At 33.0% G+C, this 16,733-nt stretch overlaps 1 protein-coding gene across 1 annotated transcript in view; it reads left to right on the forward strand.

Annotated features, from left to right (window-relative positions):
- NUDT9 (nudix hydrolase 9) overlaps positions 1 to 16,263 on the forward strand; it is a 32,443-nt gene extending 16,180 nt beyond the window's left edge. The window contains exons 5-8 of the mRNA XM_010983115.3: positions 2,301 to 2,412; positions 5,288 to 5,434; positions 6,579 to 6,663; positions 10,395 to 16,263. Of these exons, the coding sequence (XP_010981417.1) occupies positions 2,301 to 2,412; positions 5,288 to 5,434; positions 6,579 to 6,663; positions 10,395 to 10,573 (523 nt within the window). The 3' untranslated portion in view covers positions 10,574 to 16,263. The remainder of the gene's footprint in view (positions 1 to 2,300; positions 2,413 to 5,287; positions 5,435 to 6,578; positions 6,664 to 10,394) is intronic.
- Positions 16,264 to 16,733: the final 470 nt, after the last annotated feature.

The following is a 16,733-nucleotide window of genomic DNA, read 5'->3' on the forward strand; positions in this document are numbered from 1 at the left end:
ATTTCTGTTATATCAAGAAATTTTGTTTTAAATTTGGTGGTAATGCATTTGATACTGATAAAATTTTAACATGAAGCTGCTCTGCTTTAAAATCTTTAAATGAATCCCTTCAGGATAACATCTGAGACTGTAAACATAATACCCAAGCTGTTCATCATCTGTCTGGTCATGCCATCTTGCCCAGCAGCATGTCTCTCTATTTTGCTTCTCTTCTTAGGCTGGCTGGCTGAACAGCAGGGGCTCTGTGTTTTTGTTTTCCCATCTCCTTGCATATGAGGTATGGTAGGTGCCAGTAAATATCTGTGAGTGAACAGAACCATCATTTGCCGCCTTACCCCTCCTCTTACATACTTAGTATAAGCATTCTGTTTGTTTGATTTAAGTGAAATAGTATGGTGACTTAGAGCGCAGATTCTGGAACTGGATTGCCTGGCTTCAAATGTTGATTTATACAACTTTTTTGCTCTGCAACCTTTGGCAAGTTAGCTACTTCTTTGTGTCTCATTTTCCACATCTGTAAAATAAAGACAATAATACAGCTACTTTATAGGGTGGTTTTGAGGCTTAAGTGGGTAAATACATTAAAGCACAACAATATTAGGTCCATAATGAGTGCTATATAAATGACTTTTAAAAAATAAAAGTGGGGGAGGGGTAAATTAGGAGTTTGCGATCAACATATACATACTACTATATATAAAAGAGATAACCAAGGAGGACCTACTGTATAGCACAGGGAACTATACTCAATATCTTGTAATAACCTATAATGGAAAGGAATCTGAAGAAGAATATATATATAAAAATAATCATTTTGCTGTACAACTGAAACTAACACAACATTGTAAAACAAGTATACGTCAATAAAAAAAGAGATTAGATGTCAGTGTTCTTACTATTTTGACACAAAAAATTTTTTTTTAAAGTAGAGGTAAAATCTGTCCTCTCTCCATTCTTACTGTCTCTGCCTTCAGTCCTGCTGTCCTCATCGTCTTGTACCTGGATCATGGTAACAGTCTCCTAGCTGGTTTTCTTGCCTCCAGTCTTGCTTCCCTCCACACCAACTTCAAGACTTTTGTCAGAGTGAGAGAGCGTCCTAAAATACAAATTATTTATGGCTTTACCCTGCTTAAAATTATTCTCTGGCTCTCTAAGCAGATGAATTTGGTGAATTCTTTGCTTACTTCTCCAGCCTCATCTTTCATCTTTCCCTTACTGGTGCTTATATTGCCGCACCCCAATGTACTTTTAGTTTCTTGAACACATTATTTTATTTTATAACTGTTTCCTCTCTCTGGCATTCTTAAAAACAGATGTTGTCTTCTTATACTAATTATTCTTTCATTTCTACTTACTGTATTTATCAAACTGTCACTCTGTTTTGCAGTTTATTCATTTACATGTCTAGCTCCACTGTAGACTCTGAGCTCTTTTGGGGGAGTTATGGGTCAGACATAGTCTTCAGCCACAATATAAAGAAATTTGGACACTCATTTCTGAGCTAGTATATTTTATTGAGTCTCATGCAGAGTAATGATTCGATCATAGGCTTTCTTATTTGGTTTAGTGTTAGAAGTTCAAAATCTTTATCTTTGCCTGAGGGCCTATTAGAATTATTTGTAAAATTGGGCAGGAGGAGGCAGATGTGGTGGGTGTGTAGGGAAGAAGGGGAGATTTAGCAACATCTTTGGGAAGGAGGCTGTGGTTAGAAAAGGCACATTGTGAAATTAACATTACATTGATGCTTTTAAAAATACGCAATTCAATTTGAAATGTAAAATTAAAGGATAGAGTAAAATTTCTTTTATCAAAAGAGGGGATAAAGATTGAGAAGCACTCCTTTTGAGACCAAATGAACCTGTATTATATAATCTGCTTTTCTGAAAACATAGGATGAACTGTTAAAAGCAAATATTACAGATCTTTTTCTCTGCTTATAATGCTTAAAAAGGATCCTTGGATTAAAAAAAAAACTTTTATGACCTTTCTTTTAAGTTCTGTTCTGCTTTAAAATTTTTCAATAGTACTTTAAGTAGTAAAAATTATTTATATCTTGAATTTTTATATGGAGACTATAAAATACTTTATGAAAAGTGGACATTTGTCTTGGTTTGTAACAGTGACAAATAAAGAATATTTTTAATACAAAACAATTTTTAAAAATAAAACTAGCTGATTTGTGGTAAATATATGTATGCTCTGTTATTAAAAAAATGCATCTTTGTAATTTTGTCTCAAGCTTGAGATAGATCCTTGGTCTTTGTTCTAAATCAGTTATGATCTTACGTTACTATTTATAGGTGGAAAAGGGATAGAAGTGGAAATAAAATCACCAATCCTATTTCTGGGAAAAACATCTTACAGTTTGTTGCAATAAAAAGGAAAGACTGTGGAGAATGGGCACTCCCAGGGGTAAGCATTAAAGTTAAGTCAAATTATGTTTTAAGTTCTTTTTAATTGTTTTTCTTACTATAATGTTACTGTTTATGGATCTTTTCTACTCCATTTATTCTCCATTCCTCCCTACTTCAGTTAGTAATTCTTTTGTCATTCATCACTGCAATGAAGTGTCACTGTCAATGACAAATGTAGGCTTTTGCAGAGTAAAGGAAACCATAAACAAAACAAAAAGACAACCTACAGGCTGGGAGGAAATATTTGCAAATGATGCAGCTGACAAGGGCTTAACTTCCAGAATATACAAACAGCTCATACAACACAATAACAAAAAAATAAACAACCTAATCAAAAAATGGGCAGAAGACCTAAACAGACATTTCTCCAGTGAAGACATACAGATGGCCAATAGGCACATGAAAAGATGCTCAAGATCACTAATTATCAGAGAAATGCAAATCACAACTACAATGAGGTATCGCCTCACACCGATCAGAATGGCCATAATTAAAAAGTCCACAGTTGATAAATGCTGGAGGTGGTGTGGAGAAAAGGGAACCCTCCTACACTATTGGTGTTAATGTAGTTTGTTGTAGCCATTATGGAAAATAGTATGCAGACCTTTTGAAAAACTGAAAGCGGAATTAACCATATGATCCAGCAATCTCACTCCTGGGCACGTGTCTGGAGGAAACTCCAATTCGAACAGATATGTGCACCCCAGTGTTCATAGCAGCACTATTTACAATAGCCAAGACATGGAAGCAACCTAAATGTCCGCTGACAGATGACTGCATAAAGAAGTTGTGAGATATATATATAGAGAGAGATCTATATATGTATTTCTTTCTCTCTCTCTCTCTCTATATATATATAATATATGATGGAATATATTACTCAACCATAGAAAAGAATGAAATAATGCCAGTTGCAGCAACATGGATGGACCTAGAGATTATCCTACTAAGTGAAGTAAGTCAGAGAAAGAATATCATATGGCATCACTTATATGTGGAATCTAAAAAAAAAAATAATAATACAAATGAACTTACTTACAAAACACAGAGACTCAGACAGAGAAAACAAATTTATGGTTACCAAAGGGGAAACAGGAGAGGGAGAAATTGGGAGTTTGGGATTAGCAGATACAAACTACTATATATAGGATAGATAAACAAGGTCCTATTGAATATAGAACAGGGAACTAAATTCAGTAATTTGTAACAACCTATATTGAAAAAGAATATGTATAATATATATAGCTGAATCACTATACTGTACACCAGAGACTAACACAACATTGTAAATCAATCATACTCAATAAAAAGGAGGAAAAAAAGGAAAAAAAGTTCTTGCATTTGGGAAAAAAACAAAACAAATGTAGGATAATACAACAAAGCTGTTAGAATCTGAGTCTAATTCTAAAACCCTTGGGAAAGAACATGGACTTTGGAGTTAGACCTACGCTTGTGTTCTGGCCTTTCTACTTTGAGCTGAGTGATATGGAGTTCAGTCCTTCACTTTAAAGATAATCATATCTATTTCATAGGATTATTAGAGGGAGTGCACAAAGCACCTGGTGTATTAGATATTTATTAATGTTGGGTCCTGTCTCAGAACCCAACCCCTATTCCAAGCCCAAGAAAAGATTTTTAGTATTTTTTGGTTGAATTCTGATAACTTTAGACATAATAAAAAGATAACTTTTATTACTTACTATTTCTTATAGTTTTTAAATTTCCATAATGTCAGGAAGAATATGCTTTTATTGAGTCCATGTCAATAGTATATTTCAAGTGGCTGTTAAAAATGTGTGTATGTTCAGTAGAGGGTTTTATATTTTATGCCATATTGTGAAATGGAGATAGTTTGATAAGAAGATGACTCTTTATACACATATTGCTATCCCCAAGGATGGCTTTTCTTTGTAGGATAAAAATGGAATGAAAATAAAGATTACAGCTGACTGATAAAAGCTTAAGCTAATTATTAGGAGCCAAATAGTCAAATTTCACTCATGCTGAGTGCGGAATACAATAATGACATCATCATAAGATCTTATCTTTTTATTGTCATTTGTAATTCTGATCAGGGAACTGTTGTCATTAGTATCATTTTGTGAGTCATTCATCTAATCAATATATATTTTGAGTATCTGTCTTTTGTCAGCTAATATTTTAGGCATTGGGGATACAACAGGGCAACATAAACATCCCTGTCTTCTTGGTGCTCACACTCCAGTGGGGGAGACATAAGATAAATAATATAAGATAAATAAATTATATAAGATAAATAAGTTACTGTATGTTAGAAGGTGGTAAGTATTAAGAAAAATATAAAGTAAGGAAGGGGACTGGGAAGTGTTTGAGAGTTTGCAATTTTAGATCGGGTGGTTAGAGGAAGTTTCCCTGAAAAGGTGACGTTTGAGTAAAGATCTGAAGGAGGTGAATGAGTGTACCATTGGCTATCTGGGGAAAGCATCCTGGACAGAAGTAATAGCAGGGCAGATACCTTAAGACTGAGGTATGTCTGGCACATTCCAGGAACTTTGAGGTCAGTAGGGCTGGAATTGAATAGCCAATGGGGAAAGTATCAGCTTGCTATAGTCTTTCTTGCCTCCAGCCTTTCCTTCCATGGCTTGAGTTTGAAAAATACCAGGAAAGGAGTCTGATTGGCTCAGTTTACCATAGGCTAACCTTGGACCAGTTACTGTGGTTGAACATATGAGATACCCTTCTAGACTGCTTCTACTAGAAACAAATGATTTAGAGAAGAACACAGATGATTATGAACAGATAGAGCAATATATGTCCACTACATCACTCAGTAAATATTTATTGATTGAATTAGAGCTTACTACTTTTTGTTTGTTTACAAAAATGTCTCTTAGGGGATGGTGGATCCAGGAGAGAAGATTAGTGCCACACTGAAAAGAGAATTTGGTGAGGAAGCTCTCAACTCCTTACAGAAATCCAGTGCCGAAAAGAGAGAATTAGAGGAACAATTGCATAAACTCTTCAGCCAGGAACATCTAGTGGTAAGAAATGGTGGTTCCTAAGAAGGATTTAGTCCTGTGGATTAATGAAAACTACTTAAAAGTTCACCTGGAAATCTGGTAGATCATTTTTTGAATAAAGTGAAATACTTGTGTATTTGAAATACATACATATTCATAAGAATAAATTACATTATAGTAGATCTTCACTGTAAATAGATGTCTATTTAAATTTTTATAGCCCAACTTTAGGTTGGTTGCATCACTTAGTATAATGTATTTTTTTCCTCTTAGTTTTTCCTTAGACTGAATGTGAGCTAATGTACCACTGAGCTCACTCATCTAACAGAAAACCTTTTCTTTTTTTTAAAAAAATGCATGAATTCAGCTTTTTTGAGAGGACATTTACATTTTAAATTACATTATTTAGAGTTTTTCTGGTTCCTAACCATTTAAGTCTCATGTCTATTTTGTCTGTACACCCTTTGTGATTTAAGAAATCACTTTACAAGGTATATGTGCACGAATAATGAGGAAAAGGATACATTTTCTTTTGAATTGCTTTGTTTTCTTTCTAGAATTAGGATTTCTTAATTATTTATCTATGTTGTTTAGGTTTTGGGTCACATTTGTGTTAGATGGCTAGATCCAAATCTTTTCATGTATTAATAGCTGAAATACTAGTCTTTACTAACGTTCCTTATAGATCTTTATTTAACTAGAAGAATCTATCTTTGTGTATCTAAAACTATAATCACAGGATTATTAAAACAGAAAAATACTTAAATTATAGAGTCTTTATAAAAATTTTATGGCCCAAATATGACTATTCTCAGATTCTGAAGTTAGAGTCCAAAGTGTTGAGGGTTTTGTGGATTTTAAAGCTGCCTCAGAATGTTCATGAGAATATTGTTCCCTTGGAATTTAAAACAAGCATATGGGATGCTACATTAAAGGTTCTATGATATTTACATTTTCTATGCGTGTTGGTAAAAAACACATAACGTATAATTTGCCATCTTAACCATTTTTAAGTGTACAGTTGAATAACGTTAATTAAATATGCATTGTTTTGCAACAGAATATTTCTGATTCTGTTGAAGGTAAATGCTCTGCTCTACCCATTCCTATTTTTTCCTATTTCACCCTACACTTTTTTTTTTTCTGTGCCTCCTTTTAAAAACAGATATATAAGGGGTATGTTGATGATCCTCGAAACACTGATAATGCATGGATAGAGACAGAAGCTGTGAACTACCATGATGAAACAGGTAATTTTACTTATGTTTATTAAGCCAACTGAATTAGAGGATCAATTTCAGTCAAGCAGCCTACTAGGGCATAATTAAATCTGGACTTTTTAGCATTTTAAGTCAATCAGCTACTGACTGTAGGATTATATTTATATGAAACCAAATTATTGATATTAAAAGAATATGTAGAAGAAAGCTTTAAAAGTGTTATCAGTAACTAATTTCCTTTAATCCACTGGTGGCATATAAAATTAATTTTGAATTTATAGACTAAAATTATATGTCTTAAAGTTGTCAAATTGTTTATGTAGTATGAATCTATGTAAAACAAAAACAAAAGCAATTGGAGATTTGAGGATGAAGTATAGCTATGATAAAGGAAATGGGATTTATATCTGTATTACTGTTTGAAATAATTTTGAAATAAGCATGCATTATTGAAATACAAAACAATAACAAAAAACTTACCAAGTATTGAAAAAACTTTAAAGTGAATGCTTTTTCTGGTCTACGGATTTAAAAATTTTAGGGGGGTAAGTGGGAATCAAATCTGTTATTATAAAAGAGGGGGAATTTGCTATCTTAAAAATTAATTATGATCTTTAATTTATATACTGAATGGCTGGCTTCTTTTGAAACATTTTATTGTTAAATTGGATGATACTTTAAAATTTTGTTTCATCTGTATTGAAATGAGGGTACCATATTAGAAAACTGAATGTTCTACCCATGGCTTCTTAGTTGTGTAAATTTGTGTAAATCACTTATTCTCTTGGACTCAGTTTTTTCTTTATAAAATGGGCTGGAAGATGTGTCACTTTTATGTTCTTGTTGAACTTGGGGAAACTCCTAGCACCAGGTTCATTATTTCTATATAAAAACTTCAGCCAAAGTATTAGGAGAATTCATCCTGGTATTGAGAACTTAGAAGAAATATTTCAGAAGGAGAAGTATGCAAATACAATTTAGAAGCAGGCCTCTACAATTTAAGTATGATAAATTTGTTAGCTATTTACTTTTGGAAAAACAATGATCCTTTAGAGGTTGATTATGTAGTGGTTCAAATCACTGTTTTCACCCTTTCATTCTCTCTCTATACTTAAAAAAAAATTTGTGATCTGATAATTGCAGATCTCTACCATATCTGAGTCTGATTCTGATGCTTGCTTTGTCTCTTCAGACTGTGCTTTTTGCCTTTTAGCATGAATTTAGTTATTTTGAAAGATGAACATGATGTATACAGTAAAAGGGACTGAGGCAAATAGACCTTTAGTGTGAGGTTTTATCTTTACCTGACTAGGAGTTAGGCAGTGCTTATTATTTGCCGTGACTGTGTCGTAGGCTAAAATTTCCAGCTTTGTTTTTGTTTTCTTCTCTTCTGTTATCTCTGGGTTTCCCTAGAGACTACTTAAATAAGGTCTGAGCCATGCAGTTCTTTCAGTTGTATTCCCCTGTTATTTTATGGAAACCCTGTTGATGTAGTGGTGAGGTGTAGAGGGAGGAGAATCATAGGAGAACCCAGTGATTAAGTCTTAGTCTTTCAGTGAGCCTGTGCCCCCGGGTCTGTGACCTTTACATCTGCTTGTCAGTTTCCTCCTTCCACCCTCACACTCCTTAGGTGAGACGGAAGGCTAGCGCTGGGTATTTCCCTTCCCCCAGGCTGGTTGGGACTTGGTGAAATAGTTTTCCATAAGTGCAGAACGCTCTGGGTGTATTTCAGAATGGTTACCTTCTCCATTTCTCTGTTGGAAGCAAGTGGGAATTTTTCTCCAGTCTTCACCTGGAGGTAAAACTCATGAAAATGTGATCCACCCATCCCAAGATTGGGCCTCTAGGAGATTTTATCTCTCAATCTAGTTCACAGATCAATTTCCAAAAAGTAGTCAATTACCTTTTAAAAATTTCTACCACTGGCTGACTCCAGTGGAGGGCTTCTGTTTCCAGTAAGTTGTGATTCTCATTATTGGCCTTTCTCTCCAGTTTTCAGGGTGTCATTGTGCCCTGTGACCTCAGTTCTCTGATGGATCCAAGAAGAGTTGTTGATTTTCAGTTTGTTCAAATTTTTCATGTTTGTTAGGATAGGAGTGATGACTTCCAAGCTCTTTACATGTCAGACTGTAAACTTTAAACTTTTTAGAATTTTGTTTTGGGTAATTTATTAGGTAACCAGAGGGAAGGATGCTTTTCAGACATTATTAGAGCCGATAAAGAGCATATTATTGGAGGACATTGTTATTTAGATAATCAGATATTTTAATTTAACTTTTAGATTCAGGTTTACTTTTTAATTTTTGTTCTCCATTGTCAATTGGATGTTGTAGTTGCAATGAGGATACACAAAGAGCTGTCATTTTAGCATTGAGATTTAGAAACCTATGGGCTAAAATATTAGATTCTTTTCTTTTAAGAAATAACTGTATTGTTTTATTATTTTAAGATAACCATTATAAAGATAAAGGATATGTATGTTTATAGTGAATTATTTAGAAAATAGGTGACATAAAACGGAAAAATTTTAAAGCACCAGTTATTTCATTTCCCAAAGACCACTGTTAACATCTTGATTTAGCTTCTTCCAAATTTTGTATAGCTGTTTTTAAAATAGAAATGGGCTCACATTGTACATTCTATTTTGTTACTTGAATTTTCACTTAAAAATATATTATGGACATCTTTCTATGTCAGTTTTTATAGGTCTGCTTCACTTTTAATGACTAAATGGGAGTCCACCGCACAGCTGTCTTATTTAATCTGTGCCTTCTAGATGGAAAGTTTGGTTATATCCATATTTTTCTTTTTGATTATAAATAATATTGCTTTGAGTACTTCAATAGGTTTGTCTTTATTTCCTTAGGATAAATCCTTTGAAGTGGAAGTGCTGAATTGTTTATTGTATCCTTAGTGCCTAGTACAGAGTTTGGTGCATAAGAGATTCTGATATTTGTTGAATGAATGCTCATCAAAGAACATTTGCTTTTTGCTTGTTTGTTTTTTAATATTTTGTTTGTTTTTTTAATGCAGTTTCTTTTGGGGAGAGAGTAACTAGGTTTATTTACTTATTATTATTATTTTTTAATGAAGATACTGGCAATTGAACCCAGGACCTCGTGCATGCTAAGTTCACACTCTGCCATTGAGCTATACTTTACCCCCGAACATTTGCTTTTTAAAAACTTGTGATTAAACATTATCAAATTGTCCTACAGAAACATGCCATTTACATTGCCAACAGTGATTGAGAGCATTTGTTTTAATTTTTGATAATTATACTGATAAATATTTTAAATAAAATGTGTTTATATGTACTTATAAATATAACTATACATATTTTATGGTTTCTGATTTGGTATCATGCTTAGAAAACTCCAGTTACGTTAAAACTATAAAATGAGTCATCAATAATTGTTTTCTTTCATTTTTTAAAATTTAAGTCTCTAATCCCTCTGAAATTTTGATATGAGGTTTCATGGTTATTTAATGTGAACTCTTTTCTTTTAAGGATAATAGTTCTACTTCATAAAGAGAAAAACTTTCTTACTGATTCCTCTACTTAAAATTTAGAAACTTGGTTAAAATTTGGGCATTTAGGAAATTTGGAATATTCTAGTTTTTAATTCACTTGGCCACCTAATACAATGTTGATTTAAGATTATTTTTAGTGAGAATACTTGAAGATACAGAGTTCTGCTGAAAAAGAAATGAATATATAAATTACTTTTTCTTGACGATGTTTTCTCTTTGGTAAGCAGGTGAGATAATGGATAACCTTACTCTAGAAGCTGGAGATGATGCTGGAAAAGTGAAATGGGTGGACATCAGTGATAAACTCAAGCTTTATGCTAGTCACTCTGAATTCATCAAACTTGTGGCAGAGAAACGAGATGCGCACTGGAGTGAGGACTCTGAAACTGACTGCCATGGGTTATAGCTCTCCAGCTCCAGAAAAGCCAAAGGCCAGCAAAGGAGCATTGCTGAAAAGAAGGCAGATCACAGAGCTCACATGTAAAAAGGGCAGGGTAGGTCACTTGGAAATTCACTTTATTCACTTTCAAAATGATTTGCATTTAAAAGGTTTTGCATCAGAACAAAATTAGTAAATATGGTGAAACAGAACACAGAATTTCCTGCTTCCCGGTCCAAAGAACTATACACAATTGTATTTTGTTTGTATTCTGTTTAAGCATGGCTTAAACCAAATTTAAGCAACTGATACTCTTTAAAGAATCAGAATCTGAATAATGATAAATTTCTGTTCAGCTATAACTTCTACTTTCCATGTAGTTCTTGTTTGTCAGTTGGTTTTTTTTTTTTTCCAATTGATCTTGGATCTGAAGAATGTTCTTGCCATATCAAGCTTCTTTCAGAGCAGCACCAACCACTGTTGTATAATCTGATTTATCTTTAAATTATTTGCTTCACATCTCGTTTTAAATGATCTTATTGAAACTGATTTCAAAAATGGAAACCTTATTTATTCTTGACTTTAGAGTCGGTTTTATGAGGAAATTGCAGTCACTCTTTTAGTCAATACAGATCAAGAACAGTAAACCAGCTTATGTTCTCATTTCCAAAAATGCTGAATAAAAAATGTGTCCAGGAAATTAGTAATTTAAATTGATATATGTACTTCACTCTGCTATAACTGTATGTGCCATAAATGAATTAAAAATATACTTTCAGAAAGGAACTGCAGTCAGACAGAAACGGAGGGAGGTCTTTTGAAGTTAAAGTGTTTTTTGTTAGAAAAGGATTATTAAGGACTGACATAGGGTTTTGAGAGACTCACTGTTAACATTGTAATTCCCAGAGGAAAGGAAAGAGTTGGTGTTCCAGGTGTTCTTGGAAGCAGGGAAGAGGAAGGACAATAGCACTGCCTTGTCTCAGTGGACATGTGTATCACATTCTAGCCAAGATATCCATTGGAAAAGTCCCATGATACTAACGCCTGTCAACCTGAGGTAGGGACTATCATAATTCCATCTTTGTTCCAGTTGGACTACAGATGGGGCATCTGAAGAAAAGGATGTTTAAGGGATAGAGATGTGGTTGTTTTCTTTTCTTCAGATACTTGTAAAAGGTATTAGGCCTGCTTTGTATCTAGAGAACAGAACAAGGGCTAAGGTAAATCAGTCTAAGGTTTTGTTTTTGTTTTTCGATTTAGTGTCAGAATTCCTTTGGTGGTAAACTTGAACTGAACTGACAGGGGGCTTTTTTCCCCTTAGTATGACTATAAGTTTTATGGAGAAACATTAGAATATTTTATTTCAGGATACTGCCTCAGACCCCTCTGGAAGAGTTATTAAGGTTTATGTTCGGTATTAATTTTCTAAAATCCATAAAATCCTGGTTGTTGGGTATATGATAAAAGACTTGTGCTTGACAAGGATGACCTGCTTATTGGGTGAAGGGTAGGATGACCTTTTCCCAGCATGTAAGAGTCTGATTCTAGTTTTACTGTTTGGCAGGAAGAAATTGCTTCTTCCTGGCACTTAATAGAATTCTCTAAAATGGAAACAGCTTACAAAAGCTTTTGACAAAGTTTAAGCAGTTGCCTACAGCATGACATTTCCTTATGTTTTATTAGTTTTGATACTTCTAAACTGACATTAGTAAAGATGTTAATTTTTATTAAAATTTTATTTAAAGAATGACTAAAGCACATGGTCTATAGATAATAAATTTTTGTGGCATTTTCTAGTTTTCATTGGAACATTTACAAAGTATGCAAAGCGATAAAACTCCTATACCCTATAGATAGATAGAAGTAGATAATCTTCTAAGTTTCCAGCACCATCTATAATAGAGAAAAAACAGATTAAAATTTCATTTTAAGACATTTCTGGAGGAATATCTTCTCTATCACTAGGTGATATTGCCTTCATATTTGCTTTTTAATATGTTAGATATAAAGAATATTTTGGGTTTTAAGAGATATTTAGTAGAATAAATAATAATAGCTACCATTTATTGAATATCTACATTATATCACTTAATCCTCACAACAATCCTATGAAGTTAGGTGATATTCACTTCACTGATGAAAATGATATTTTAGAAAGGTTGCCCCAAGGTTTATTCAATAAGCAAAAGAGCTGAGATTTGAATCCTGATCTGCCTGGTTCCTCTGACGATTGTATTCCCTACTAAAGTTATGGAGCTTTTATGATTTGTTACTTTAAGTTTGTAGTTTGGAAGATTCTGTATTACTTAAGCAGTATTCATGTTATATATGACATAAATAGTAATACATTTATGGTTTGTGACTTGAAATTTAAGGGCCACATCTGATCTGACTAGCATTGTTGAAACTGTTTGCAAAACTTTGGCCCAGAGACAATTGATATCTTAATGTAAGGATGAGTAACTCCATCAGTGTTTGTCTTGCCAGCAGGTATTCTTGAGATTTGAAAGCATTCAAATTCAAATAGAAACAAGATGCTAAATGAAGCTAAAGAAGGCACCTAAAATTTCTAACCACTTTTAGAAGTTAAATGCTACTCTGCTTTACAGTATAAGGATTTATGGTAGTTGCTATTATTTTCTAAAGTACCTGTAAAATTATAATAAATAAATTGATTTATTTATAATTTACAGCATTTGAAGAAAGCACTTGTAATCAATTTGGTCTTGTTTACACCTACTTCAATCATATTATTAACTTACCAACATGGGCACAATCTGAGGCTATTTAACTCTTAGGATAAAAAATATTTTAAAATGTATAATAATGCTTAAAAGATATTTGGAGATTTTACTAACCGTATATGACTTCTGACACAGTAGTAAGAGATTTATTTCTGCCAAAATAAATAATACAGATTATAGTTACTACATGAAGATATTTTTGCCATAATTTTCCTTTGCCTCCATCTTATGTCTCCCATATTATGGTTATTCAATGCCTATGTGTTTGTATTGGTAGTCATGTGTATTGGGAGGTAGATAATAATGTGGTTCTGTAATACCTAAATGCTGATAAACTGAACCATTGAACTGTCTTTTCTGCAACATAGAGCTTAAGTTCTCCTGCTTCACCCCGATGGCCTAAAAGCATTTGAAGTGGTAAGAGACACTTAATAAGCGCTTTAGGGCAATGAAATTTGTCAGAAGGAAAACTTGGGTGAAATCCAGTTTCTGTCTCAAAATTGGAATTGAGAATATTTTGATTTATCAGTGTCTCTCAAGGTAGATTAAAATAAATACATACTGTATATAATTTTAATTGACATTAATTCAGATACTTAAAAAGGGAATATACCTTTTCAGTCTCTCTCTCTTTTGTATATATTTTAAATGAAAGAAAACTTGGCTGAGAATCAAAATAGAAGTCTCAAGGTTTGTAGCCTTTCCATCAAGTGAGCCGATGCTTTTATGTTAAGGAGATTTGTACCCTTGCCTTGAGATCAGAACGTTTCTAGATTTGGTAGTTTCACAGCAAGCTTTTCTTACTGTTTACTCTGAATTATTTGTAAGACAAAAATAAGCTTGAGGTAAAATTTACTGTTTGAAATTTCTTAACCTAATGCATGTATTTCTGTAAACTGAAATTTTGCCAGATGCTATGGGCATTATGGAAAGAATACACTTTTAGACCTGCAGAAATTCTGACCTAAAGATCTTGGAGGAAACTGAGTTTATAACTCATGAGCTTTAATTTGGATAGATCAGTTGGGTTCCATTCTGCCATATGTTTTTATGGTTCAAAAGAATTATTCTTACCTTTTCTAAGATTAAATGCCATTTGCTTTTATCAATATAATCATAGCAAAGAAGTCTTACCCCAAAGAAACCCTAAAAATAAAAAAAATTATTAAAGTTATCTTTTGTCCATTAAGTAGGTTTGCAGTTTATAGCTTAAAAATTAATATGGACTTACCCCAAGTTGGTTCAAAATAGAAATGATTAACTGTGAAAGAAGAAAAATCAATGATCAGTGATATCAATGGGTTTACTTTTTAGCTTATTTTTAACTTAGTACATATATAAGCTAAAGTATTTTCTATATGAAAATTTGTTTTTATTGAAAATTTAATTCCGTTTTACTGCTTAGTGTTTTATTTTCACAGTGTAAGATTTTAAAGTGAATATGCAATATCTGGATTCAAATTCCCCTAATTCACAAAAATATTTTCTTTTAACTACCTTGTAACAGTATTCATTATATCTGAAATATAGAAAATTGATGTGGAGGGGGAGCGGATAGCTCAAATGATAGAGTGCATGCTTAGCATACACAGAGTCCTGGGTTCAATCCCTAGTATCACCTCTAAAAACAAACAAACAAATAAATAAACCTAATCAACCCCCCAATTGATGTCACTGGTTAAGAAGCTCTCTGTGTACACCTCCATGAAAGTGCTATCTTTCTTAAATTATGTGAAATTTTCTGTGTGAATGATATTTGAACCAAAATTTTAAGACAAGTATGACTTTGCTTCCAGGGTTTGCTTACACAAGCAATTTCATTGGGAAAGTATTACCGTGTAACTCCCTGTGGTCCTGTTTTAAGAGACTGGCAGCTTGCTCAAGAAATTGACCACTCTGTCAAAAAGGCAAATCTGTTTGTAGAGCTGTCCCTCCCAGCATGGATGCAAGAATATCTAAGCTAAACACTATCCTGCTTGTTCTTAGGCAAGAACAATGCGGAATTCCTCTTCCTGCTCCTTGACTTAGCTACAATCACTGGGAGAAAAAAGTTCTCATGACTATGAAGAAATGGCAGTTCTATAAGTATTCTGTCAGGATCCTTTCCAGGATGGGTTGTAACCAACAGCACTTTTTAAAAGCTCATAAAATAGTGTAAGTCAGTATGAAGTGTTCAGATTTGATAATTCGAATGAGTTAGATGTCTGAAGAGTCAGTATTTTCGCTGGAAGAGACTTTGGGGGTATATTCATACATTTACCCAAGGTCACACAGCTAATTTAATTTTAAAGATGAGCTTATAATTTAGGCTTCCCCACAACAGATCAGTGCTCTTTTAGCCATGTTTTGATGTAAAGGTCGATTTGCTAATTTTGTAATTATCAATAATTATTGAAGGTAGGTTCTTAAACATTTTTAGAACATATATTTATATATATATGTATAATAAATTCTAGAAATATGCTAGAATTTTCATGATTTGTCATTTGGAAATGGACTATAATACTGTTTAAACAGAGTTGATTATGGGAAGAGCACTAGCTATTTGAATTCAAGACTTAGATTCTTATTTAATTTGACCTTAAAGTTTCTGGGACACTTAAATATTCTTCAAGATGAGTGACTTTAAATAATCTGTATTAAAGAATCCTGAAAATTTTTACCTCAGGCACACATTGATTGAGGCCTAACTTTCTGACATTTTTGCAAAATACTGCATGTCTCTAATTCTAAGATACCGTCAGCTGTGAAGTGTACCATTTAGTTAGTGATGCGTCTTAAAGAAAAAGGAGATCCTAAGTTAAAGGCATCTGCTGTGAGATGTGTTGATTTCAGAAAATGTTTAAGTGTGAAAAGTGTATGGGAAATGAAATTTTTTAGTATTCTCTTTTGTAATTTAAGTATTTCTCCTATGTTTTCATAAACAAAGATTTTGAATAACATACCAATAAAGGTCCTCATTAAAAAGTTGAATTATGTGCAGTTCAGTAAAAAAAAGTTATCTGCTGGGATTTAGAATTGATAATCTTTATTGTATTATGCATTCATGCTAATAAGTCATTAGTGAAGAAATAATCTAGTCTATTTCATCTCTCCTAAAGCAATTTATTCTATCACTCTTAAATCTGTGACTCTTCACCTTCATCCTCATCTATGATAGAAGAGGCTGTTTTGTCAATTTGGATGAGTTGAATAAAGGAATATAGATCTGTTTGCATGCATTGAGATAGTTTTTTGGCTTTGAATTTAAAAGCCACACTTTATTTTGTTTCCAAATGAATTGGACAAATAAAGATAGATGATAAGATGAACTGGCTCATCATATATAGGGTGTTGAATGTAATATTTTTTATAAACTTATAGATTAACAAGGCAGATGAATTTACCGCTATAAGGTCATCAAGTGTCAGGACCTAGAATAAAGAAACATAATCAAATAATCA

Source organism: Camelus dromedarius, chromosome 1, assembly GCF_036321535.1.
Source record: "Camelus dromedarius isolate mCamDro1 chromosome 1, mCamDro1.pat, whole genome shotgun sequence".
Taxonomy (NCBI): Eukaryota; Metazoa; Chordata; class Mammalia; order Artiodactyla; family Camelidae; genus Camelus; species Camelus dromedarius.